Source organism: Arvicanthis niloticus, chromosome 6, assembly GCF_011762505.2.
Source record: "Arvicanthis niloticus isolate mArvNil1 chromosome 6, mArvNil1.pat.X, whole genome shotgun sequence".
Classification (NCBI taxonomy): domain Eukaryota; kingdom Metazoa; phylum Chordata; class Mammalia; order Rodentia; family Muridae; genus Arvicanthis; species Arvicanthis niloticus.
This window is the reverse complement of record NC_047663.1, coordinates 18,470,412-18,496,069: the sequence shown is the minus strand read 5'-3', so window position 1 is coordinate 18,496,069 and position 25,658 is coordinate 18,470,412. Positions and strand designations below refer to the sequence as shown.

The 25,658-nt window shown below is 51.4% G+C and overlaps 1 protein-coding gene across 1 annotated transcript in view; it reads left to right on the top strand.

The window, feature by feature from the left end:
• The window catches only part of Wnt3 (Wnt family member 3), a 42,927-nt gene extending 20,460 nt beyond the window's left edge, over positions 1-22,467 (top strand). The window contains exons 2-5 of the mRNA XM_034506567.2: positions 12,647-12,888; positions 15,813-16,078; positions 16,747-17,234; positions 20,591-22,467. Coding sequence (XP_034362458.1) covers positions 12,647-12,888; positions 15,813-16,078; positions 16,747-17,226 — 988 coding nt within the window. The 3' untranslated portion in view covers positions 17,227-17,234; positions 20,591-22,467. The remainder of the gene's footprint in view (positions 1-12,646; positions 12,889-15,812; positions 16,079-16,746; positions 17,235-20,590) is intronic.
• Positions 22,468-25,658: the final 3,191 nt, after the last annotated feature.

Below are 25,658 nucleotides of genomic sequence, written 5' to 3'. Positions count from 1 at the left end.
CTCTTAAACTCCAATCTTGGAGGCGCCTGTGATTTATACCTGGCCTATGTAGATGAGGGACATGCCCAAACACTTTTCACTCGCGCTGCTGATCAAAAACAGTTTGGCTGCTGCGGCTGTCAAGATGGAGGCTTGAGAAACCTGGAGAGCTAGGATGAGGAAGAAAAGACACCAGGCTTGGGAAGAAAAGGAAGGCTGACTCTGGGTACCAGGATGTGTGGCGTGGGGCGGAGCGGATAGGACCCAGCGTTGGAGCCCCATGAGTGGCCCTAGTCTCCTTTGGCTCCTGGCTTGCTCTTTGAAATGCAGCGAAGGCCCACTGAGCACCCAGACCTCTCCATCCTACGGATGCGAGGGGGAGCAGACACCAGACTGTGAATTCTGTGTGTAGCCAGCACTGAGGATGAGCGACCCTTCTCTGGGTGCTGGAATACCTAGCGGGGGTCCTGCTAGCAGCTAGGAGTGTGGAGTGGGCACTCGGAAACACAGAGAAAGGCTAGACTCGGTGGAGGAACTGGAAGCAGGAGCCAGAACTGGGAGATGTGACGGTGTGGGTGCGGGGCAGGGGGTGCGCAGGAAGGTGTTGAGGCTCGCTCCCGGGAATGGGCCCGGGAGGGAGGAGCAGGCAGCGCTTTGAACTTGCGCGCAGCCTCCAGAAGGAGGGCGGGGGAAGTCCAGGTGCCGGCCGGGCTGCCTTCACCTGCGGATCCTTGGCGCTGTGGGGGACGAGGCGCAAGGAAGACCTCCTGGGAATGCAGTGGAAATACCCACCTTGAAAGGCAAGGAGCGGGAATGTAGCCCTGAGCGCCGGGTGTGGCGCTGCTCCCGCCCCCATCCCTACCCCGCCGCCCGCTGCCGCGCGCACCTGCTGCTGGTGCTGGTACCAGTGCTGGTGCCCATTCCAGGCACACTCCCCCCCACCCCCACACACACATCCCCACGACCTGGTGGTGCGCCCAGCAACTGAGACATTGAGGTTCCTGACCTGCACAGGTTCCATCTAGAAGTCCCCACAAATGAGTTGGGAGTTTCTATTGTTCTTCAAAGTTGTTCTATGACAATCGTTAATGAGGACTGTGGATCTTGCTTAGAGGTTTAGGGCTGGCAAAGCATGCTGCAAGGGCCTGGCGTTCATCACCACAAAGCGGCCAGAGAAGTGAACTTGAAAAGTTGAAAGGGAGTAAGATACGTCGTTCAATTGGTAGAGTGCTTACCTCAGCATACCTGAGGCCATGGTTTTGATAAACTCTATCCAACTTGGATAGGGAGCTGAGAGGGTTGTAGCTAGTCCCAGGTCAACTTATTCTACATAGCAAGTTCCAGGCCAGCTGGAGCTACATAACAAAAAGTGGAGGTAAATAATACAGGGAGTGAGCATTTACACGCCTCCTAGTGCCGCCATTGTAAAAAATGTTTTACACGTGCACGTTTGTTTTTTGCTAAACACTTGCGAAGTAAATTCTATTCATGAGCTCTGAGATTCCGATATGTGAGGTTGCCCCCAACCTCCGACCCCAAGCCATCATGCTGGTTAACAAAACTACTAAGGATTCCTGTGATTTCCTAAGTGTCCTTCTCTCTGCCTGAGGGTTTTCGATGCAGGCTCCAGTCATTTCTTTTTCTCTTGTCTTCATTTTAACCTCAAGGTAATTCTCCTCATGCCCAATACACTTTTCAATAGGTCACTGGCTCTTCAGAGAGCCCTGGTCTTTGACCATGTGACCCATTCTCAGATCATCTGTCTGCTTCTTTAGGGTCATATGGCTTGTTCTCATTTTTCTTGACAACTGAGGGTTAGTTACTTAGGTGAAGCGTCTTTGGCTGGTGAGCTTTATAGAGGAGGTTGGGTACCCCACATTGCGCCATCTCCAGCCATTCAGCTGCCCCACTTCTTTGGAGGTGTTTAATAGGGTTTCTCAGTCTCTTTCCCAGATGGGCTGGTCCAGCGGGTTGGTACTGGAGTCCATGTGTCTGGGTTTTGCAAATCTGCCCCTAGTAAGCTGGCCTTGTAAGTGTCTCACCTGCTTGAAATTGGCCCCAACAGCTAACTAGGTAGTGATGATTCCCTGGCCCTCCAAAGGGGATGGTGAGGGAGGTGTGGGGAAAGGTGAGTCCTCATGGCTCTGGTTCAGCAGATCTGAATGCCTGGATCTGGGAGTTGGCAGTTTTTGTAGATTATAACCACAACATCTGTATAACCACAACATCTGTATGCTCTCAACATCTAGAGCACAGCTGTTCCACTATAATTGTCCCTAAAATGAAGATATACACCAGGCTGGCGGCCCTCAGTGAGCCCCCAGAAAGATGGTCTCTGGTGTAAGCTTCCAGCCAGTAGCTCAGCTTTCTGCATTTGAAGACTCAGGTACAGACTTCCCAGGCTGTGTGGTAATTGTGAGAAAAGCCCAGAGAACCAGCAGGGTGGCTTCTGCCCTCAGTTTGTCACAGTGGTAGCCTGAGTTGGGAGGAATGGCTGGGGAAGGCAGTGGGAGCCTCTGGGATCCTGAGTCCAAGGGGATCCTGTGCCCATTAGAAAGGCAGACTCTCCACTTAGTAGCTGCCAGTGAGTGAGAGAATTTGTCCACTGAAAAAACCTCACCGTTTAGTGGAGAGATGGACTCTGTAGACAGCTCAGTAGAGGACGTTCAAGGTCTATCTTCCTCTAATAAGCTGAAGAGATGACCAGGAGGGACAGTTTAAACTGAAAGCAACAAGAGGGGCTTTTAACCTCAGGTCTTGAGGGGTGAATAGGAGCTCACAGAATGGCTAAGCAAGCTTTTTTGTCTTTTACCAAAACTTGGCTTGAAGGGAAAGCTACATGAGAACTGGGAGCAGTTCTGACCTAGGAGCCAGCTGTCTGCCTTCCCAGAACAATTAACCAGGCCCTGTCAAGCCCTCACTTCACTGCATGCGGGAGAGTTGCCCCTGCCATCTGTAACTCTGCCTCAGAGGGTCAGCAGGGAGGAAGTGGTAAATGGTTTGAAGGGACTAATGATGCAAACTGGGCTTACAGAACATTTATGGTTCTGATTGGCAGGTCAGTAGGCAAAGAAATAAATGGCAGAGCCCAGAGAGAAAAGGGTTACGAAATCAAGCTGAGCTTGAATTTCAAGCCTAAAGCACAGGCCAGCTCTCAGCCTCTCCCCCCAGGCACTCCTGGATTTTAGAATTCCTACCCCAAATGGGACTCCTTACACTCCTTCAATGACAGACTGCCTCTTCTGCATAGAGTGGGAGGCCCCATCCGATGTATACAAAGCAGAAGCAAGAACTAAGCTAGTAACTATGGAGTCTCAGTGTGCTGACTGGGGCTCTGTGAGGCAGAGAGAAGGTTCTGTGTGGTATGAGGAGATGGAGCTCTGGCTCGAGGTTAAAAGGCCTAGACCATCCTCCCTTCACCTTGAACCAGTGCAGGACATTGGATGAGTTACATCACTTGGGGGGCTGGGCACAGACCTCCCCCTCCACCCCACCTCACCCCACCCCACCCCCAGAAAAAGAAGTTAATGATCCCATCAAGTTTTGACATTTTGTGACTTGATGCTTTAATGAGTGGCCGGCTGGCTATGTGACCATTTACAGAAGGCTTCCAGTGGCTTTTCAGGGTCTCTTACATCTCATCTCTCCTCCAGCCACAGGCCGGCCAAGGACACTTTTCAGGCAGAAACTTCAGTTCAGTAAGCCTTTATTGAAACCCCTGATCTAACTAACCATGGTTGACATCCCCCCTAGAAAGACTAAATGCACCCTAGGAGAGTCATTTGCAACTGCAAGCAACCCAAGCAATCCTTTGATCCTTGATTGTCTTTGTGAGACTCTGGCTTCTGCAGACCCAGTAGTTTCCAAAGGCAAGGACCCGACCTGTTCAGTGGGGGTGGGGAAGGGGAGATCGTGGAGTCTCACTTGGGAACTGCTTACTCAGAGGAAATGACTCACTTCTTGCCCTGACCTCCTGGAAGCCATGTCCCTGAGACAGCTGGCACTTCTCACAGAGACCTTCTTGGGGTCTGAGGTGGGAGGGCCCTGACCTGGTCCCACTCTCTAGATGGTCTGGGCTGAGTTTGCTTCTGGTAAGTCTTTCTAGAGAAGATGAATCAGGCCAGACTGCAGAGACCCCTGTCTCCTTGTTTCTCTCTCGTCTTCCACCGTTTTCCCGTTCCCTGGATCGCTCCCTCTCTGTGTACAGTTTACTAACTCCCTTGTGTCTCTTTAGGACCCACCAGCCTGCTCCGTGTTCCAACCCCCAATTTAGCCAGGAGGGACAGTCCTTCTGCCCCCACCGCCTCCCTTCTTCTCCACTGAAATGGGGTGGGGTGGTGGCTCATGCTCAGGACACCTCAAAAAACAGGTTTCAACATTTCACAGGTTTCAACATTTTTCAGGCGGACTTGTCACACACCTTATCAGATCAGGGCCTGCAGTCCTTCTGCAGAACAGGCACAGAGTAGACGCTGGTATGGTACATTCCAGTCAGGTTGGGCTCCCTTGGGTGGAAAGGCTCCACCAAGCTTCTTGGATGGCGGCAGGATTGCTACCACTTCCCTCTGATAGGGATCCAAGAGTGACCCCTTGACTGCAGGTTTCCTCCCATATCATCTTCTTCCTTCATGGATGTCCAGAGTCCAGTCTCTTTAGAGTCTCCAGCAAGTGCACTGCTTGCTTCCTTTAAAGGTTCCACTTGGCCCTGAAAGGAGCTTCTGGAAGGATCAGGTGAAGCCGAGTCGCTGGAGTAACTTCCAGAATGTAGACAGTCTTTTGGCCAGCAGAGCCAGTAAGCTCTGTTGCTTGAGTTCCATGGGAACCGCAGGGAGAGAGGAAGAAGGCCACCCTGCCCTTCTCAGTGGCCGCTTCCTTCTAGAAGGAACGGCTTTGACTTTGGATTTTTTGACATTGGTGAACGAGAGCTCTCACCTAGGGAAGAGACAGTAGACAAGGAACAGAGCAAAGGAAGAGACATTGCGATGACTGACCACACATGCAGGCTATGTGCCTCTGTAAGGACCATGCAACAGGAGCCAGGGACGCAACCTATGGTCCCACAGGCTTTGGGCCTCTCGGTGAGGTGAGGTTTGGACACATCAGGCTGTTCTGGCACCACTCCTGTCTGCCTGGCATGTGGTACCGGCAGCCCCAGCATGAAGTTTCCAGCTGGCCCATTTTGGGAGATCAGGTCTAGAGTGCCTTTCCACCGTACCTTCTGAACAACTGTCCCCAAGTGGGAAGGGCTGCCTTCTGTGTTCCTCTTTGGGTTCTAGACCTCTCTGTGGTCTGGTTATGGGGTCTGCAGCTGTCACTGTACCCAAGGCTTCCTTTTCCCGTTGTCTCTAGCTTCTTATGGATGCCATCTCCATGGTCACCCTGGTTCAGACCTTCCACACCCCTTCTCTCTCTTTGTCCTTATCCACAGCCTTCTCTCTGCCCCCTGAAGTCTTAGTCTTGCGATGGCCAGTGAGCCACAGCCCTTCAGCCTCACCGGCTCGCCTGAGGCCAGTGACACCGAGGCCTCTGGTGGTGGCAATGTATTACCAGGTCCTCGAATCTCCTTAGTGCCAACTGTCACATCAGCCTTCCATCTGTTTCCCAGCTTTTGATCACAAGTACTGCTCTTGTCCCGTTGTAGGTAGGAGATAGATCAACAGACCAAAGTCCAGCCCAGGATGCTTTGAGCTCTGCCATCTTCCACAGAGTGGTATAAAGCTTGGCAGGTGGGGCTCCCCACCCCCTTCTGAGTAGTCCAAGACCTCAAGTGAGAGACAAATGGTAACCTGTGTACACCACCTGTTGTCCCGAGCCTCCTAGTCTGAGGCTGCTCTCTGTTCCAGGTGCCTAAGTGAGTCCAGCTTTCATCACCAGGTGTGTAGATGCTCCTGATCACGGCAGTGGGGACCCGCTGGCCCCACCCTGGAAGACTCAGTGATCTTCCCTATGCTATGGTAATGATGACTGAGGATGTAAGTGACAAGTAGCCAAAGACCATCTTCTGCTCACGTGTGGCATCCCACAGTACCCTGGTCTGGTAGGTGCTTGAAGAGGGCTCGTTGGCCTGCCGTTGACAGATGTCTCCTGGCCTGGGTGCTCCTCCGTGGGGCTTCATTCATCTCTGTGTTCCTAGCACCTGGAGCTCTGCCAGGTTTGGAGTCATCTCTCAGTAATCGATGTTGAGTGAGCAGGCGCTGAGTGAATGTGTTTACCAAGGAAGGACTTGAGGCCAGCTGCTGAGACCAAACCCTCCATTTGCTTATCCTCGCTGGGCCCAGTCTGCAGGCCCAGACTCAGGCAAACTGGAAACCCAGCCCTACCCTGGGCTCCACCCTTTTCCCTTCAGCCCCTATATGTGAGCTAAAGCTGTCTCTGTTCCCGCTGGATCCAGAAAGGCAGATGTAAGGGATGGAGAGAGCTCTGCAGGGCTCCCTACTTCTGTGAAGGGCAGCATCTAGGTTCCCTTTGTGAACTGACAGCCATGGCATCACTCGGAGACAGCCCCTCCTTGGCCATGCACTGTGATCCTGAGAAGGCTGTAGTTATGTGCTCAGCTTGCAAGGGGCCATGTGTGTTCAAGATCAACATGGATTCTTAGGAAAGGTGGCAGCAGATACATCTTGGGATTTCTCCCTCCTCTCTCTTTATCGAAGCTTCTTTCCAAGGTTTCAGGGCAAATATCCTCTTGCAGGGCTCATAGAGGCTCCAGGAGTTGAGAGAACCCTGTTCCATCAGGCATGTGTACCCCCGAGCTTTGTCCTCTCCCTTATAATAACCAGCAGCTCTAACTTCTCTAAGTGGGAAGGCAATATTTGGTTCTTTCTGCCCATTTCTCAAGATTTTCTTCTGGCTTCTAGAAGTTTCCATATTGCCCAAGAGGTAGAGTTCTACTGGACCAAAAGCAGATTTGGTACTGTCTTTGTCTGGTACTGTCTAGAAGCCAGCAGACAGACTACCTGGCTCTGACCTTATGGGGTTTTTAGAAACCCTTTGTCTTCCTCTCCCTCCCAATGCCTGGGCATTTATTTCATGAGAGCCTAGGCTTCTGGATCAGAATCTCATGGTTACCTCTCTTTGGGGTCAGGTGGACGGCTACCTATCACTATAAGGAAGAGAAGGCAAAGAATCCCATGATCCCAAGAAGATAAGACTCATCTAAACTCATCCCAAGACTCATAGAGGAGCCAAGAAGCCTATCCCTATGCTGTGGCCCCGAAATACACACTGTCCACTCTGCCAAGTCCTAGAGAAGCTTCTGAGAATGTGTCTTTGTCACACCCTGGGACTCACAGGAAGGGGCAGTGGTTCAGAGAAGAGTCTGTTGGCAGTGGGTCAGGGGCTTCTGATCTTTCCAGTCAACTGAGCTGCGGCATCCTCATTAAAATAGCCCAGACCAGTGGCTCTCTGAAAATTCCCTAAAAGTGAGAGATTCAGCTGGAGAGATGGCTCAGTGGTTGGGGGCACTGACTGCTCTTAGAGGACCCAGGTTCAAATCCCAGCACCCACATGGCAACTCACAACTGTCTAACTCCGAGATCTGACACTCTCACATAGACATACATGCAGGCAAAACACCAAGGCACATAAAACAAAGGTAAATAAATGAAAAGTTTTATTTAAAAAAATAGAAGGATTCAGGTACACACAGTCCTAGTCATTTTAGCTATTATTAATTGTATAAATCAGTGCATTAAGAAAATTCCAATGTCAGGCAACTACCACTATTTCTAGAACATTCTTCTCATTCTAAACAGTCATTACTGTAGAATAGGAGCCTAGGCTGAGACTGCTGGATCTTGTGGTATATAGCAAATTCTCTTTTTAAGTGTTTTATAGAGAGGGAAAAGAGGGAGGTTGTGCTTCCATTTCCAAACAAAAATAGTTAACCATTAAGGCAGCCTGAACTTGGTGACACCCCCACCCATAGCATCCCACATCTCCCTAAGCTCTAAGATCCTGTTGGGAGGCTCTAAACTCAAAAGCAAACAAAACAAGCCAGGCTTGGATACAGGGGAGGCTCCCTGGTAGGATGAGCCTGGTGTAAGCAGGCAGAGCCAGCCTGACCTCAGCAGGGGCTCAGTCATGCAGAGGAATGGCAGAGTCTGCGGGTCTTTAAGGCCACAGGACACTTCTCTTTGTAAGTCCATGCAGCAGCTAAGCTGCCCTGAATTCCCGACAGGGGCTGGGTTGGTAGAGAACCTTCCCAGCAGGCACAATGGCCTGAGTTTGATCCTTAGTACTGTATAAACTGGATGTGGTGGCTCATGCCAACAATCCTGGCACTCAGGTAGGGCCAGGAGGCTCAGAAATTCAAGACCATCCTTGGCTACATAGGGAGTTCAAAGCCAGCCTGAGGTACATGAAATCCTGTTTCTAAAACAAAAACAAAACAAAGAATTCTGTATTTCATGAAAAGTCTTATATATCTATATATAATTCTACATTTGTATGAAAAGTATTAGCAAGCCACTTGTCATTCTTTGGGAACTGCTGCTGATCTTTCCCCCCATTTCCCTTCTAGTTAATTACATATACAAGTAAAAATATGAATTAGCCCATTGAACTGGTTGTGTCTGAGTTGCACACTTGTTATCCTAGTGCTCGGGTGTCTGAGACAGGAGGATTGTGAAGCCAAGGCCCACATGAGCCACAGGCTACGGCCATGTTTCAGAGCCACAATATCTTGGGCTCAGCAGTAGAGCCCTTGCCTTAGCATGGGTAAGGTCCCAGGCTCCCTCTGCAGCAAGGAAAACTGTCTGATCTTGTCATCATGCACACCCACCCACAGTCCTGTGCAGAACAGGTGACAAAGAACTGGGTGTCAGAAGGAAGCTGACAGGGCCATGGGGATGTTTTCAGTCTGGCCTAATGGGACAGTGGCATTGGTCCCCATCATCAGCCTAAGCCTTACTGACATCTATGGCTCATCCACCTGGCTGCTTGCATCTGCCTGGGCCTGGATGGTAGGTGGTTGGGATGAAGGTTGAGTTGTCCCTGGGGCTAAAGACAATAGGACCTTGGGTAGAGCAGGGCAAAGTCAGGGACAGGAGCTGAGTATAAATAGTCCCTACCCAGCTGGGCAGGCCTGGCAAACCCTCCGTCCTCCCCCTCACCAGCTGCCGGTGCCAGCCATGCCCCGACCTCCTTTGGGAGCCTGGTCACCATCTCAGATCCTCACTGGAGGAAGTCCCTCAGCGGAACTGAGGAGTCTTGTCCTGTGTGTGGGTGAGACCTCCGGCTGCCTGGAACCTGCTGAGTGGGGGCATCAGGCCGGCTCTTTGGGGTGTCCTCTATTTCTTGATTGGAAGGCCAAGTGTGCTGGTGTGTGTGCTGGTGTGTGTGTGTGTAACAATAAGAAATATTCCTCTTGTTGTGTCATGCTGCAGCCTTCTGTGGGGAGGAGGCGAGAATGGGGTACAGGAACACACTCGTACTAGGAAAGTTTTTTTCTGCCTGGGAGCTCATAGAAGTTTTTAGAAGTGATTCCGGGAAAGTTTGCCTTCGGTATGAGCTGCAGAGAGGCAGCAAGTAGAGGACTCAGCATGTGTAAAGGGTGTGAAGCAGTTTCAGCTGGCCTCAAGGCAAATCTAATCAAAGCTTCTCACACTGGGGAGATGGAGAAGATCAGGAGGCTCTCCTGTTGACTCTCCCAGGGGGACAAGCTCTTCTGTAATGGGGACAAGAAGTGGGTTACACTGATATGTCTGCAGCGATGGAATGTCAGCCATGCTGTGTGGGCACAGCTCAGGGCCGGCAGGGCATGTCAGGGAGGGCAGCTGTCCCACAGAATTCAATCCCAAGGCCACAGCCTCAAGGCTGTCTATAGATCTGAGTCCTGTCCCCAGAGGCCCTGGCTGATTACCACAGGATATCCAGATAGAGTCTATTGAGACCTTTGACCAGAGCATCCTGGAAATGCTCCCATGCCCTCTGGTTAGTTTGAACATTCTTCCAAGTCACACATGGCTTTGCTCAGCTCAGCCTGTCTGTCAGTCACAGAGGGATTTGCTTGACCAGCCCGGTCAGGGTTGCTAGTGACGGGCCTCCGCTGTGTCTTGGGGCTTCCTTCTCACGCTTGATGGGGGGTAGCTTTAGAAATTCTGATGTGTTTTGTACCAAGTCATGGAGTTGAGGCTGAGGGAAATGAGGTTGGCGACATGGCAGGGACAAAGTCCTAAGAGCATGGAACCTGAGGTGGCTGCCATTGCTGGAGGGATCCTGGTGTGCCTGGCACTGCCCTGCATACATTTACTCTGAAAGTGTGGTGAGGAGAAGTTAAGGAAATTGCTCAGATTGGCAGCTTGAGATAGGCAGAGCTGGATGTGAGCTGGGGTAGAGAGACTGGTTTGGAGGCGGAAGGGAACATGCCAAGAGGGAGGCTCAACTCTGTCACTTTAAGTCCCACAGATACAGGCAGGTTACTTAGCTCCCTTGCCTCGGTTTCCCTCTCAGTGAAATGGGATGATAGTGATGATGACACTATCTCTCCCCCATAGACTGATTGTGAGGATTACGTAAGTTAAAGACGCAAACATTTAGAGCTGTGTCCAGCTCAGGTCAGGCATGTAATCCATGTAAGGTCTTTCCGCTGGGCTCCTCTAGGCGTTTATGTGCTGTGTACCTTCAGGCTCTAGGCTCACCATTGTTTCTCATTCAGACATGAACCCATCAAAGGGTAGGCAGGCCAGGCTTAAAGCCATCCCAGCTCCCTGGGGACCCAGACAGGTATTACCCATAATAAGGCAGAGGTAAGTGGCTTGCCTAGGAGCCAGGTAGTCTAGTTTCTAACAGCAGTTAGAAACTCTATGGTCTGGGCAGCTAGTAAAGCCCCCACTGTGTGCTGGGTTGTTATCAGGCAACTCAAGGAAGTTAGTGAAGAGTTGGTAATGAGCCATGATGGTAAGACATTAATGTCTCAGTGGCCAACTCATTTTTTTCTCTCACTCTTGTATAGTCTCAACAAGAGACAGTCTCTTGTAGCCCAGGCTAGCTTGCAACTCCTGGATCCTCTTCCTTCTGGCTCCAAGTGTTGGGATTATAGGAATGCACTACCACCTTCCTAGTTTTTCCTTTTGAAGGCCTAGGGGCTTGGCTTAGGGAGAGCTCAGTGGGAGATCACTTGCCTGGCAAGCTTGAGGCTCTGAGAGGTGAAGTTGGAGACTCTCAAATCAGGACATGGCTCCTCAAGGGCACCAGTTCAACACCCCCAGTTTTGCCCACTCCTGGTCTTTCTTCCCAGTGGGGAAACCTGGATTTCTTCCCCTGACAGCTGAGGCCAGAGGCTGCCAGAAGTGGTGGTGCTGTGTGCCACGTTGTGCTGGAGCCGCTGAACTGAGCAACCAAGGCTCTGAGTGCTGAGTGTGGGGGAAGGGTGTTGGGGAGGTAGCTCATAGAATACTCAGATTGGCCACAAACCCGTTCCCACAAAGCCTGGGGCAAGCTAGTTTATTCTGGAAACCCAGATTCTTCATAAGGGAAAGAGATGATCAAAAACTGATCAAACCTGTTAACATCCAAAGTTCTGAGCAACTATAGAGTCCCTCAATGACCAGCGTTTGGTTCACCCATGTCCAGCTAACGAAGCTTTTGTGTGTCTATTCTGTTCTACTCCAGAGTTTATTCCTAGGCCTCTTTCCAAAGCTCCTGCACACAGGACTTGACCTCGGCCAGTGCCTGGGTCTCTTTTCTTCCAGGACACTCTGCCCTTTATTATGGGCCTGGAAGAGGGAAGGAAAACGTAGAGGTTCTGGTAGTACCTTGATTTTTCTGCAGTAGTTAACCCTTTTCCCCCCACATGTACTCACCAACGCTATAAATTCCCAAGGGTTGAAATGTAAGGGGTGGAATAATGGGGTGACTTGACTGAAGCTACAGGGTTGGGGGAATGCCTGCTGAGACTTTCCTTTAGCTCTTGAGTTACACCAGTCATCAAACGGAGTCTCTGTCTCTAGTGAGAGGGGAGGTTGCATTCTAGAAACTTCTAGGGAACTACAAAGATGGTGGCGGAGGCCCTTGTAGACAGAGAAATTGATGACATCAGAGACACCAAACAGGCTCTTGGTGTCCATACTCTTGGGAAAGAGGCTAGAGGGCTTTGTGGAGAGAGAGGCGGGGGGGGGGGGGGAGAAGAGAGAGAACACTCTGCTAAGACTTATGCTTTCCCCCCCTAAGATGGAGCTGCAATCACAATGGCCTCTGCTGCCTTTGTCCTTTATGTTTGGATTCCTTCCCATGAATGGCTGTTAGTCTCCACATGGCCCATGAATCCTGGAGTCCCTGGGAGATCACTCTGCAGGAGCCCTGCAATTCCCACCAGCACAACTGGGCAGAACTTGATCCCCGTTCCAATTCATTTCCAGTCGGGTCATTTTCATGACACAGTACAGACCTACACAGTACTGTCCCCTTCCTTAGAGGCTCTGCTCCCCCACATGCCCTGCAGGTCAGATATGCCCATGTCAGAAGGACACCGCTTAAACCAGTGCAGTGCCCTTTGTGGGACACCGTGTCCCCAAGGAAGTCAAAAGCAGCACATGAGGTGCCAGGTTTCTCAGAGCTATGGATCATCCCCCACCCCTACCCCCACTCTATCCTCTGGGAAGAAATGACATCCATACTGGGCCACGTGTTCTATGTCTACAGTGCCATCCCCATTGTCTGCCTGCAGGTCCCTGGCTCTGGGCCAGCAGTACACATCTCTGGCCTCCCAGCCTCTGCTCTGCGGCTCCATCCCAGGCCTGGTCCCCAAGCAACTGCGCTTCTGCCGCAATTACATCGAGATCATGCCCAGCGTAGCAGAAGGCGTGAAGCTGGGCATCCAGGAGTGCCAGCATCAGTTCCGGGGCCGCCGCTGGAACTGTACCACCATAGATGACAGCCTGGCCATCTTTGGGCCTGTCTTGGACAAAGGTACTTGCCTGAGACTGGGTGGGAAGTGGCTGGGAGACTGGGGGTGGTGGAAAGGGTCCGGGGACCCTGCCCCCTTCCTCTCACTGTGGGAAACTCTGAGTCCAAGTTCTCCCTAGGAGGGTAATAAAAGCTGGTGGAAAGTGGGTGGGGTCCATTTCTGGACAGGCCAGGCTGTCTCCACACTATCTACATCTTTTCCAGTGCTGCAGGGGGCTGGGTAGCCCTGAGATGTCCCAGGGTCCTGAGATTGGAGGGCAGGCACCAAGGAGCCCAGAGCCTTCCTTTCCGGATGACCCAGTGGGGGCCCAGGCTTTGATGTAGACATGTGTGACATTTCCCTTATGCTGTGTTAAGTGCTATGCAAATACAGCTTTGGGGTGGGGGTGGGATGGTGCCAGGCCTAGGTGTTGTGCCATGGAAAAGTCTCCAGGCTCTGTCGAAGTTGTCTGGTGCTGGTGGCACTATAACCCGCCCCCCCCCCCCAGGGTTCCCTGAGAGTTCCTGTTGGTTCCCACGTCCTGAAAGCAAGACATGCCCATAAACTCTAATGGCTTGTGGATCGCTCTCGGAGGTCTTGAGACCTGGAAGTCTGACCAGCTGTGACCGTAGTGGATGAGAGTAGTCGCTTTTGATTTTGAGCATGGGGTGTAGGAGAGGGCGAGATGAGTGGGGTAACTGCTCCTAAGAAGGGGACTTTGGCTCTAGAACCTCTCCTGTCCAGGAATTTAATGGCCCTAGCCGGGCTGGATTCGACTGGAGTTTTGCCAGCCGATGGGGGAAGGATTGGTAAAAAGCTGCATTCACAGCCAAGAAGGGAGGAGTCTGAGAGCTAGCTGGAGGGTGGGCGCGGAGTTTGGGAAAGGGCAGTTATCCCCCACCCCCTATGAACAGAGCCCCCTCCCCCCTTTACCTGTGCTTCAAGTGCGAAGGGTCTGTACAACCTACGGGCAGAAAACGCAGGCTATTGTCGTGGGACAGGAGGGCAATTAGCAAATCAATTGATGATGATTCTGTTTACGCTTCTATTACCAAAGCTAATTATTCCTTGTTTACATAAAAGGTTTGGCCTCTAATTGGGGCCAAGTGGCGGCGGCGGCGGCTGGCTTTTCAAAACTGATCTCGCCCGCCTGTTGGTCTCACCGCCTTCCGGCGCCCCACCCCAGTCCAGGTAGCGCTTAATCAAACTGCCCGGCGTCCCGACGCCTCCCCAAAAGCAACACCTGCCTTCTGATCACTCCTCCCACCCAGGATAGCTTCCACCGAGACCTTTCAGCGTTATACCCGCTCGCAGTGGCTCTGATGTTTAGATTCGCCGCAGTGGGTTGTGACACATGCCTGGGTCCCACAGCAAGAGGGCAGTTTGTGTCCCGGTGTGCAAAGAAATATGGGGCTGAGACAGTGGAATTTCACAAAAGGCAGTGTAGGGTGAGGTTCCGGGAAGGTGTACCCGAGCCCCGGTACCCTGTGAGCAGGAGCAGGCGGTGGGTCCTGGCCACTTTTGCGCACGTCCTAGCAGGTGCGGGGTGGGCGGCCGGAAGGCGCGAGGCCGCGGTCCTCCGCGGCTCCCCGAGAGTTCGAGCGCCGCCCCCCGCCGCGCGCCCGCTGCGGTCGCCGCGCCATTCACACGCCCTCTGGCCGCCGCCTCCCGGGGATCGCGCTGCCCGGCGCCGGGGCTGGGGGCGCGGCCCGGCCGCGGGAGCCGCCCGTTGCTACGCGGTGGCGGCCGGCCCGGCGGCCCGGGCCCGGCGGCCGCATTATGCGGGTAATGCGGTGTGACACCGCGCGAACAAAGGCGGATTGAGCGGCGCAGCGGGTCCCGCCGGACGGGGACCGGCACAGCGGGGCTGGCAGCGCCGCTCCCAGGCTAATCCCCGCCCCGCCCCCGCCACCCCCACGGCCCGGGCGCTGGGAACTGAGCGTGGCGGGGCCGGGTCGCCGGAAGCCAGGGGCGCCCTCCCCTGGGGCGACAGGGCCGGGAGGCCCGGATCACCGCCGCGCGCAGTCCCCGGGTTTGGCTCGACTGCTGCGCCAGCTCTCGCTCCGCGCTCCCCGCCGGGCTGCGGGGAAAGTGGGACGCTCCCCTGCTGTGCAGGTGGCGCACGAGGGCTTAGTGTCTGCAAAGGCTGCTGTGGCTCTGAGCATCTCTGTTCCCTGCATATTGAGGACGGGTCATGACCTAGGAAAGGAGATCCGGGTCTGACCACCTGTGCAGTATAGCACGACCAGCTCTGGGACCTATAAAAAGAGATGGCCAGGGCCGCTGGCCTAGCCGGGCTCAGTCTATAAAATAGGGTTTAGAACATTGTAGGGAATAAATCACCCGAAAGACACAGATCTGCGTGTATGCAGCATTCAGGGAGTGGCTCTCATTGTAACAAGGCTGGTGATACCCGCTGTGAATCCTCTCTTTTCCAAACCCTGGGTCTGAGGACGAGAAACTGCATTGTCTCACATGTGATTTTGAAGGAGGAGGACAGGGAATGGGCAGCCATGGCTGGAGATGCTGTACCCATTTTACAGAATGTATTGTGAAGCGCAGATGAGAAATCTGCCTACGGGGAACTGAGGTTCGGGTGGAATGGGTGGATTAGTAGGTTTAGGCTGCAGGTTTCAGTCTTCAGAATGGAAAGCTCAGAACTGGAGTGCTTGCGAAGGTGCAAGGGAGTGGCCAACTTAGCTCTTCCGTGAGCATTCCCATCCCATCATACACCCCTCTGTCTTAGTAGCCTTGCAGCCCTGGACTCAGTTTGCCTATCCATAAAGAGAATACTAACTAGGGTCTGGACTCTTTGGAGCAACAGGAGGGCACCTGGCTCTTCCCTCGATGGCTGGTGAGCCTTTGAACTCTTCCCCAGCCCTAGTGGCAAGGCTGTGTACCCTAAGGCCTGAGCATCTTCTCACGACAACCCTCCCACCCCCCGCAGCCACCCGCGAATCGGCCTTTGTGCACGCCATCGCCTCGGCTGGTGTAGCCTTCGCGGTCACGCGCTCCTGTGCTGAGGGAACCTCCACCATCTGCGGCTGCGACTCGCACCATAAGGGGCCACCTGGAGAAGGCTGGAAGTGGGGCGGCTGCAGCGAGGACGCTGACTTCGGGGTGCTGGTGTCCCGGGAGTTTGCGGATGCACGGGAGAACAGACCAGATGCCCGCTCAGCTATGAACAAGCACAACAACGAGGCAGGCCGAACGGTGAGATGCTACCCACAAGACAACTGTCTTCATGGGCCAGGCTCCCATCCACAACCCATAGTACCCCTTGACCACCCTCCTTCGTCTCCTCTTGCTGCCCCTTGGGTGGGTCTTTAAAAATATATTTATTTATTCATTGTCTGTGTGTATACATTCCATGTTGTGTGTGTGGAAGTCAGAGGGGTAACTTGTAGCAGTCAGGTTTTTCCCACCACATAGGTTCCCGTATCAAACTCAAATCATCATACCTGGCCCTGATCCTGGCTCTTTTGGGATATCTGCCAGGGAGCGCAGTATGGCTGTCCTATAGGAACAGTACCTGTAGACTATACTATACTGGTTGGCAGGCTGTGTCTGTGTAGGTCTGTGATGTAACTGTCAGGTGGGAACTGACTTTGAGTCCAAAGTAGGGTTTGCATGGCCCTTCCTATGGTTGTGGAACACCTCTCAGCCTCAGTATCTCCATCTGTTAAATGGAGATAACAGTCCCTAGTTTGCACCACTTCTGTGGATGAGGTGAATGTGAAGCCTGCCAGTGCCGGGAGTGTGACTAGGGACATTGATTTTCATCCATTCTTCCTGGCACCAAGAGTAAAGGAGGGTGTGGTTCAGAGGGGAATGTTCTCCAGGTGGGTCAGTCTGGGCTAGCTGCTGCTTCTCTTCCCCAGACCATCCTGGACCACATGCACCTGAAGTGCAAATGCCATGGTTTGTCGGGCAGCTGCGAGGTGAAGACCTGCTGGTGGGCCCAGCCCGACTTCCGTGCCATTGGCGACTTCCTCAAGGACAAGTACGACAGTGCCTCCGAGATGGTGGTGGAGAAGCATCGGGAGTCCCGAGGCTGGGTGGAGACTCTGCGGGCCAAGTATGCACTCTTCAAGCCGCCCACTGAGAGGGACCTGGTCTACTACGAGAACTCCCCCAACTTTTGTGAGCCCAACCCAGAAACGGGCTCCTTTGGTACCAGGGACCGGACTTGCAACGTCACCTCCCACGGTATTGATGGCTGCGATCTGCTGTGCTGTGGCCGGGGCCACAACACGAGGACGGAGAAGCGGAAGGAGAAATGCCATTGCGTCTTCCACTGGTGCTGCTATGTCAGCTGCCAAGAGTGTATTCGCATCTACGATGTGCACACCTGCAAGTAGAGAGCCAGGTAGGGGGCGGGGCGGGGCGGGGCAGGGCACGGGGCGGGGCGCTGGGCTGCCCTCTCCCCTGCTAGGCCTGTCCCTTCTGTTTCTCAGCTTCCCAAGACAAACAAGTTCCCAAAGTTGAAGTCAGAAACCAGGTTTCCCAGGGTTCCACGGGAATGGTCTTGGACAGCGACTTGGCGGGTTTACACCAGGCTCAGATAATAACTGAGGGTGTGCACATAAGCCACAAGCAATTGATTAAAATTCGTACACAAATTAGCGATGATGAGCCAGATTTGTTCATGGCCGCTGGCTTTCATTACTGAGCATTTGTACAGCCAGAGGTCTGGTCCCAACCGTTCCCCTAAGTGTCACATCTCAGGGCTTCAGTTTCTCTACAAGTAGGTCTAAAAGAGAGGTTCAAATGTTAGAAACAGGGGCAGAGTATGGTTGCACTGGCTTTTAATCCCAGCACTCAGGAGGCAGAGACAGATGGGTCTCTGAGTGTGAGTCCAGTCTGGTCTACATAGAGAGTTCTAGGCCCAGGTTGCACAGTGAGACCCTGAGACAGTAGGCTAAAAAGTCTCTCCTAACCCTGGGGCAGAGTCATTTCACATTAACCATGAACTAACAGGGCAAGCTTTGACCTAACACCAATCCTCCAGAGCTTGGGGAGGTGGGTGGGGGAAGCCAGATCTGAAGCTTGGGTGGAGCGGGAGCACTCTCACCAAGTTTATGGAGAGAGACAGGAAAGAGGAGGGATCCCAGTTCAGAGTGACTGGGGTGAGTAACCATGGATAAAAGGCTGGTGGCTTATGCTTCCAAGCTTCCCAGAGGTGGCCTGCGTGGGAGGACCCCAAAAAAGGTCAGCCTAGAAGTAGAATGATCCTAGAGTCTCTGGCATGGGTCAGTGTGTGACCTTTGTCCCTGTCCTCTTCCCTGAGAAGGCTCTGCTAGTAGGCCTGACTCTCAGCTGCCTTCTCTTATTTGTCGGTCAACAGCTCTGGCTTCAGCATCTGTTACCTTCCCGGAGCTGCTGCAAGGAAGGAACATGGGGAACCACACTGGGGGCAGTGCTTGGTTCACGGAAAAAGCAGCTTTCTTTCTGTTTGTGGATGGCCAAGTGTATTGTGTTCCATCCAGGGACACTGGAGCTGGTGACACACGGGAGCTGGTGGCTCATGTCTACGCTCTGTAAGGGTGGGAGGTACCTGACATCAGAAGCCCAACTAAGGGGTTCCTTGTGGGGCTTAGGTTCTAGTCCGTCAGGGTCACTCTAGAACCATACAGGAGGCATGGGTTTTCTGTCCCAAGGTCAAGGGTGGGAGGAGGACGGCGGTGAGCTTTGTTGACACGTCATTTGCCCACTGCTGAAGCTTGCTCCTCATCTGTGCTGTGATGGCAGAATGGGGGGTCCTGATGGATTTTGATAAAGCTCTAGTTAGTGGGTGTGATTGCTTCTCTGGCAATAGCTCTAAGCAGAAGTGTCAGAGATGCCATCAGTGTTGGCATGGGCTTGCTGCAAAGGAAGGAGCTCTCGTTGGTATGCTTCTTACTTTTCAAAAGGATGGGAGAAAAGTCAGCAAGTAGAAACACTTGTAGGCTGACGGTAGCAGGTTGAGGTGGAAGGAAGCAAACCATGGTGGCCACCTTCTCTGGTATTCACTATGGCAAGAGGTAGCCCTGCACCCCTCCAATATCAAATGGCACATAGCTCTGGCCATTTTGAGGAGCGATTGGTGTGGTCTCCTACCGGACAGGTAGAAGGGCCACTTGTCTAGCCCACCCATTTCACTGAAGATTAGACTTGAGTTAGTGGCCTAGATAGACCCAGGTAGGTGTCTGCCTCCAGAGCCCCCTATGTAGACTTGCACACGCCATAGCATTGGCAGCCCAAGCCTCACACGGGACACATGGGGCAGTGTGGGGCCAAGACCAGAGCCCATGACTCTGTCCTTGCCCGTGTAGGCAGCTGAGATCTTCCGTGCAGGGTAGGAGGTGCTGGGTTAGCCTTTGTTGTCCAGAAAATTCTTTACTCCGATCCTTGAATAAAAATGATCTCTGAAGAAGAATGTAGCTGGGGGTAGTAGAACACTTAAGCCCCTGGAATCAATCTCTAGTACTGAAGAGGGGGGATAGCAGCCCCCTTTCTCCACATTTCTACCGTAGACACTTGGTGTTTCTTCAGTCTCATGCAGACAGGTTTTCAAGATGCTGTGCCCACATAGTTCACAGCCTTAATCCCCTCACATAGCGGGGATTCTCAAACCCACACCTCCTGATCAGAAGGGAGCTCCCTCCCACTGTCATGTCCTCTGCCTCTCTGAGCCCGGGTTTCCTCCTTTGTGAAGTGATAAGGTCTATGCCCTGCAGGGCTGCCTGGGAGCTAGACACAGTCATGAAGTGCCTGGTCTGGGGTCCAGTGCTCTTAAAAAGGCAGCTGAGATTCTGGGACCCAGCGAGGCTGCTAAGGGTCACTTGCTCTAGGCTCTTGCAGCCTAGTTTGGAGCCATAGGCCAGAAGGTGGTTGAGATCTGGTTCCTCCATCCTTTCACTACTGACGGAAGCCAAGGGGCAAGTGGGCAGGGAGACAGCAGGCACAGAGAGCCTCTGGCCTTTTTCTTGCACAAAGGAGCCACAGAGCAGAGCTGAGCAGGTCACATGCCCTTCAAACTTTCTGAGAACAGCACAGTGGTACATCCAGTCCTTCCTAAGTGGGAGGACACCTTCCCCATCGCTTGAGGTTTGTCCACTGTCTCTAGTTAGCCACTAGCTTGGTAGCTAGTTAGCCTGAGTGCTGGTAATTTACAAATATCTGAATTATTCCTTTTATCCCTATGTTGGAGAAGCTATGGAGCCAGTCACCCCATCTAACTGGTCTTGTATTCTGGGTCTGTCACTAGTCTTCTGTGGGACCTTGGGCATATCCAGGTCATCTTGCTATATATGTCTGGTTCAGCTCTGCCAGTGGCACCAGAGCTAAGGGTGCATGGGGCATAGCTTAGTACCTCAGATCCCACGGGATAGGGCTGTACAGAGTGAACGTTCTCAGGAAAGCATCCTGGGAAGGAATTCATCATAATTAGGTAGATTCCATTTCTTTTGCACAATTCACAGCAGGTGTGCGTCCTATGGCACTAGCCCTGCTATGACTGGTGGCTCCCACTGGCAGGCTTTTCCATCTCCGTGTGGGACAGGTGCCTTAGTTACCTCCAGCAGGCTTCCTCAGCTAGAAGGAGGTTTGAGTTGTGTGGATGCAGGCTCTGGAGTGAGGAGGGAGCAGGGCTAGCAGTGTGGGCAGCCTGTGATCTTTGCATCCCAGGGGATGATGTTGACAGCAGTTATTAGGTTTCTGATTCTTCCTGTTTATTTCCCAAAGGGCACTGGGAAGGGGTAGATTGTGCGGCTGGATCCATTCTTCGAAGTCCCACGGGAAGCAGGATCTAGAGCTGGGCCAGCCTTCGGCACTGGCCAGCAAGGAGCATGGACTGTTGCCAGCTGCATGTGATAAACGACCCGGACCCAGCCGGCCTCGAATGGGTGGCTTCTTTCTCAACTAACGTCTCTCACCCTGCTCTGGATGGTGTGTGGCTTTACAGAGGGGCTTTCTTTATGGTTTTACCAGGGTCTGCTGGGGACAGACCCGAGGCTTACCTTTGCACATGTTAAAGAAAATAAAAATGAAAAAAAAAAAATCTACTGCAACAGAACAGGCTGGGCTAGTGTGAGCTCTTGGCCTGGTGGGAGAGACAAGAACATGGCGAGATTCTGTGTCCAAGCTGCCTCTACTCGTGACATTCCAAGATGCCTCTGAGGTGGGAACTGTGAAATAGGACAGAGCCCTGCAGTCCCCTCTTGTCCATCGACTCCCATTCAAATTGGACATACTTTGTCACTCTGAGAAAAGCCATAGGTAGAGTCGGGATGTAGGGGTGGGGAGGCCCTTGGCCAACGCTTGGAGCAGGATCTTGAGTTTTGAAGACCTCAGAGTTCTGGGCGGCTTGGGAAACCATCTGCAGAACAGCTGGGTTCCCTGTAGGCTCATGTTTTCTCTAGCCCTGCTCTGCCCTAACGCGACAGTCAGATCTCCACACCCGTTTCTGTTCTGCAACATCCACTTTTACTACATATGTTTTTCATGATGACCTTGTAAATAGGTTAGATGTGGAGTCAGGTCTTTTCTGGCTCCATCCACCATATGCAGAAAGAATGGGCTGCTCTGCCCTTCTCAGTCCTGCTAACCAGCAGCCACCAGGGAGAGCAGCTGGGCACCTTAGAGAACAAACTATGTGGCTGGCAGGTGGGCAGGGTGAGGAGCCCCACTTTCTTTGTGTTAGGAGGCAGACCATCCTGCGTCCTTTTCTCCCACTGACTGAAGTAACCCGAAGACAAGAGATCCTTAAGACAAGAGATCCTTAACGGGGCCTTCTTCCCACTTGTGAATGGGATAGCCTATCTCAGTTCCCAAGGATCTGGATGAGATAGTCAAAAGAGGCAAGCAGTGGACTGAGGCAGCTGCTCCCAGCTCAGTTCCTGATGCATGCCGGTCCTGGCTAGGGTTAGTAAGGTGGGCAGAGCTGCATGGATCAACTCAACAACTCTGTCTTAAGGAGAATCAGAAAGAGGAGATACAACAGGGGGGATGAGGCAGAACAAAGATTTGTCCTTTCCCACTTCTGTTTGGGGTCTGCTAAGCCGACTTGACGCGGGGTCAGCCACTTACTTCCTGGTGTGCAGTTGGCTTGCCCAGCAGGTTCCAGGAGGTCCTTGCCTGCATCCTCTACCGCATGACCACAAGCACTGCTCTAGGTGCACCTCCAATCCCTTCCTAACACCCCAAATGCCCCTTCCCATCTCTCCTTCCAGAAGTTGGAAATCAAATCAACTGGAAACGCTTCCTTATTGTGAGGACACTTGAGCAGAGCGGATACAACAATTTACAAGTCTCTTCGTATCTATGTATTCTATATTAAAAGTGATAAAGTCATGTTTCTGGGGCGTATTCAAGTAGCTGACAAGTAATTATTTAATAATAGTCCATGAGCGCACTGTAATTACCCTCGTCATAGTCAGGTAATAGCATTTAGTGGGAGTTTCCCACCAACCTGCTGTATCCAAAGTTTTGTAAAAAGTTGTAGAAGTTGTTGATCTTTTTGATTTTATATTCAAAAAGTCTCTTTTTATAAATATTATTTATTATACAATGTATATACCTTTGAGTTAACTAAGATTATATATTATATAAATATATATATATTTGGAGAAAATCTATTTCATCATGCAGTTTTTTTCTGTTAAATCATTAAAGAGAAGGTAAACTTCAAACGGACACATTGTACGATGTGTGGCGTCTCCAGATCCGTCCTTAGGTCAAGGGTGTCTGAATGTTGTGCCAATTAAATGGTCAAATTTACTGTCATTTCCTCTGCTCTCTAAGCAAGATGAGGGGTGACAGACAGCAGATGTGACATGAGCCTTAAAGCAGTACTTGATACTAAGTCAGTATCAAACAAGGAATTGCCAATTTGGGGAAGAACAAACCTGGTCCTCAATTCATTCACAGACTTAAACGTTTTCAACAACGCATGTTGATGTCTCAGATCTTTCTACAAGGTTCAGCCCAGGTCAGTGGGTCACAGGGTGTGCCATTGTCTTACTGCCCTTTTCACTATATCCCCAACTCCAGTTGATGGGGAAAGAGGAATTGCTCAATTGTAAACAAAGCTGGACCAGAAACGGCCGCTCCCCTGCCAGAACCAGACAACAGCTGAACTGTGGAAGAGGTCGGTAGGTAGAGATGGTGTTCTGCCTGTGCTCTGGGCCAAATGACAATGGAGTTGTAAGTTGGTTCAGTTAGGGCTTGCTGGGTAGTGTCTGGGAAGGGCACTCTCTCCTCGGCCTGGAGTTTCAGTGACTCACCTGAAGCCCTTGCCAGTCATCCTGACCCTGTGCTGTAACTCAGTTTTAGGATGATGGGTGGTGGTCCTTCAGTTCTCAGACCTACCTACAAAACCTCCTTCAGCATTTCTGGCACATTGCTTCAGAGGATAGACAGCTAAAGTTTTTTTTTTTTTTTTTTTTCTTCTGGTCTACCACTGTTAGAGATAATTTATTCACATTGATCACAGGAAAATGAAGCAGTTTGCTTCTGAGGTGGAGATTGTTTGGCCCTTGGTTGAGAAAGAGCGCCTGAGCTTCCATTTGGTGCATCTTTTGCTCCTAGAAATCCTTTTCTACCTGTGTGAAACCCCTTGACAGTAGAGGTGGAGCCCCGGCTAAAGCACTGGTCATCTTTATGTCTTTTCCTTGAGGTGAATATGCTTCTCTCCTAACATTTTTTTAAACTGTATAAGATTGCCAAATATGTATATATGGTTCCTACCATACTTACCAAGGCCATTTATCTCCTACAATCATTGTATTCCATTAAAGAGAATACAGTTTATAGCTGTATTTGAACATGAGCTAGAAACACTGGATAGAGCAAGTTTCAAGTTGTGCATAAGTGGTGTGTGCCTTTAATTTTAGCATCTGGGAGGCAGAGACAGGAAGATCTCTCTGTTCTAGGCAGCCAGTGCTACACAGTGAGACTTAGTGAGTCTTAAAAAACAAAGTTTTGAGAATAATTTGCGAGAAGATAAAGGGACAATATGGTGAGGTTTTATTGAAAGCAGCAGTATTCTAAAGCAGGCTGTGGGTTTGTGGATGGGCACAAAGACAGGGAAAGGAACTGAGGAGAAAGGCAGCATGGGAAACTAGGTGAGGTTGTTCTGGGTGGAGTGCTGGTCGACCTGTGTGGTGCTGGTCATAACAGCATGTAGCATGGGTGTAGCATGGGTGGTAGGTCTACACTCAGGAAGTGAGTTGAGCAAAAAGTGATGTTTCATTGCCTTGCCTGGCTTAACAGAACTTGGGAGGCAAACAGCTATCTCACCAGTAATCAGTCACCAACTGTTCATTATGGAGACTGCTGGAGAATCATAAACACATGTCATTACAATTTCTTATTTGGATACTCTGTAGTGCTGGCTATCCTGGAATCATGTAGAACAGGCTGGCCTTAATCTTGTGGTGATCCTCCTGCCTCTCTGGGATTACAGGTGGGCACCACCACACCCCTTCCTCCTTGCAAACCCATCCTCCCCCTCTTGGGCCTCCTGCAGATCATGGGTGTTACCCAGGCATCCTGATGCCTCACACTCAGACCCCCCTGGGCTGGCACTGGGATTCAGCCTCAGCAGTTGCCAGCAAATGAGTGGCTTTCATCTTGCAATAACTTCTAAAATTTAAATGCTGCTTTTGAACTCTTAACAAACCTTGCCTGGCCAGTCACTTATTTGAAGGCAGTGGCTCAGCCGCCAGGTGAGCAAACTGAAGTCCTGGCCTTGCCTTCTGTGTTTGGTCAGGTGAATATTTATAGCTGACTCTGATTCGGCAGGCCTGTTGACCAGGCTTTGATTATTAAACCATAGCTGAATCTCCTCCATGATTCTGTGACTTACAGTGAAAATGTAAAGGTTGCTCACTGTAATTTTTAGGCTATGAAAAGACAGCCTTAAAATATATCTTAGATTCCAACTACAGTAATGCATGTTTTTGGATAGTACATGAAAAAAAAAAAAAAAAAAAAAACTCAAAAGAAGACAAACATGTAGTAAGGAAAAAATGAACTCCTCTTCGGAAGATTTTGTATTCCTCCAGTCAGCACTGGGCCATGCTGTGGGTTGGAGGTAGGAAGGCCTTTGGGGCTCCTCCCAGAACTGGGTGGAGCAACTGCTGTTCCCCAGATTGCTGGAGATGCCTCTTCTCTACACAGCATCCATTTGTGGGCTTACTGGTGCCAAGGACTGGGGCTGTGGCATCTGGTATCTGAGAGATATAGAAGGTATGAAGAACACCAAAGTGAACCACAGAAAGCCATCTGAGCCCAGGAGTTTCCAGTTTGCATGTTTCAGAGGAGTCACTGTACTGAGAAGCTCCATCTGGCTCTTAACCAACCTAGTTCAGTCTTTTTAAGGTAAAATAAGTATCAAACTTGAATATGAAGATTCCTGTATATTAGCATATGTTAATGAACTTTTGAGGTTTGTTGTTGTTGTTTTGGAGACAGGGTTGCTTTGTGTAACTCTGGCTGCCTGGAACTCACCCTGTAGACCAGGTTGGCCTTGAACTCACAGAGATCCACCTGGCTCTGCCTCCCAAGTGCTGGGCTTAAAGGCATGTGCCACCACTGTCTGGCCCATTGAACTTTTTTAATATTTTCTTTTTTGTTGTTGTTGTTGTTGTTTTTTTAGACAGAGTCTCTCTAAATTAATGCTTCTTAACCTTCCTAATGCCGTGACCCTTTAATACAGTTCCACTTGTCATGGTGACCTCCAACCATAAAATCATTTTTGTTGCTATTTCATAACTGTAATTTTGCTCCTATATGAATTGTAAGGGAAATA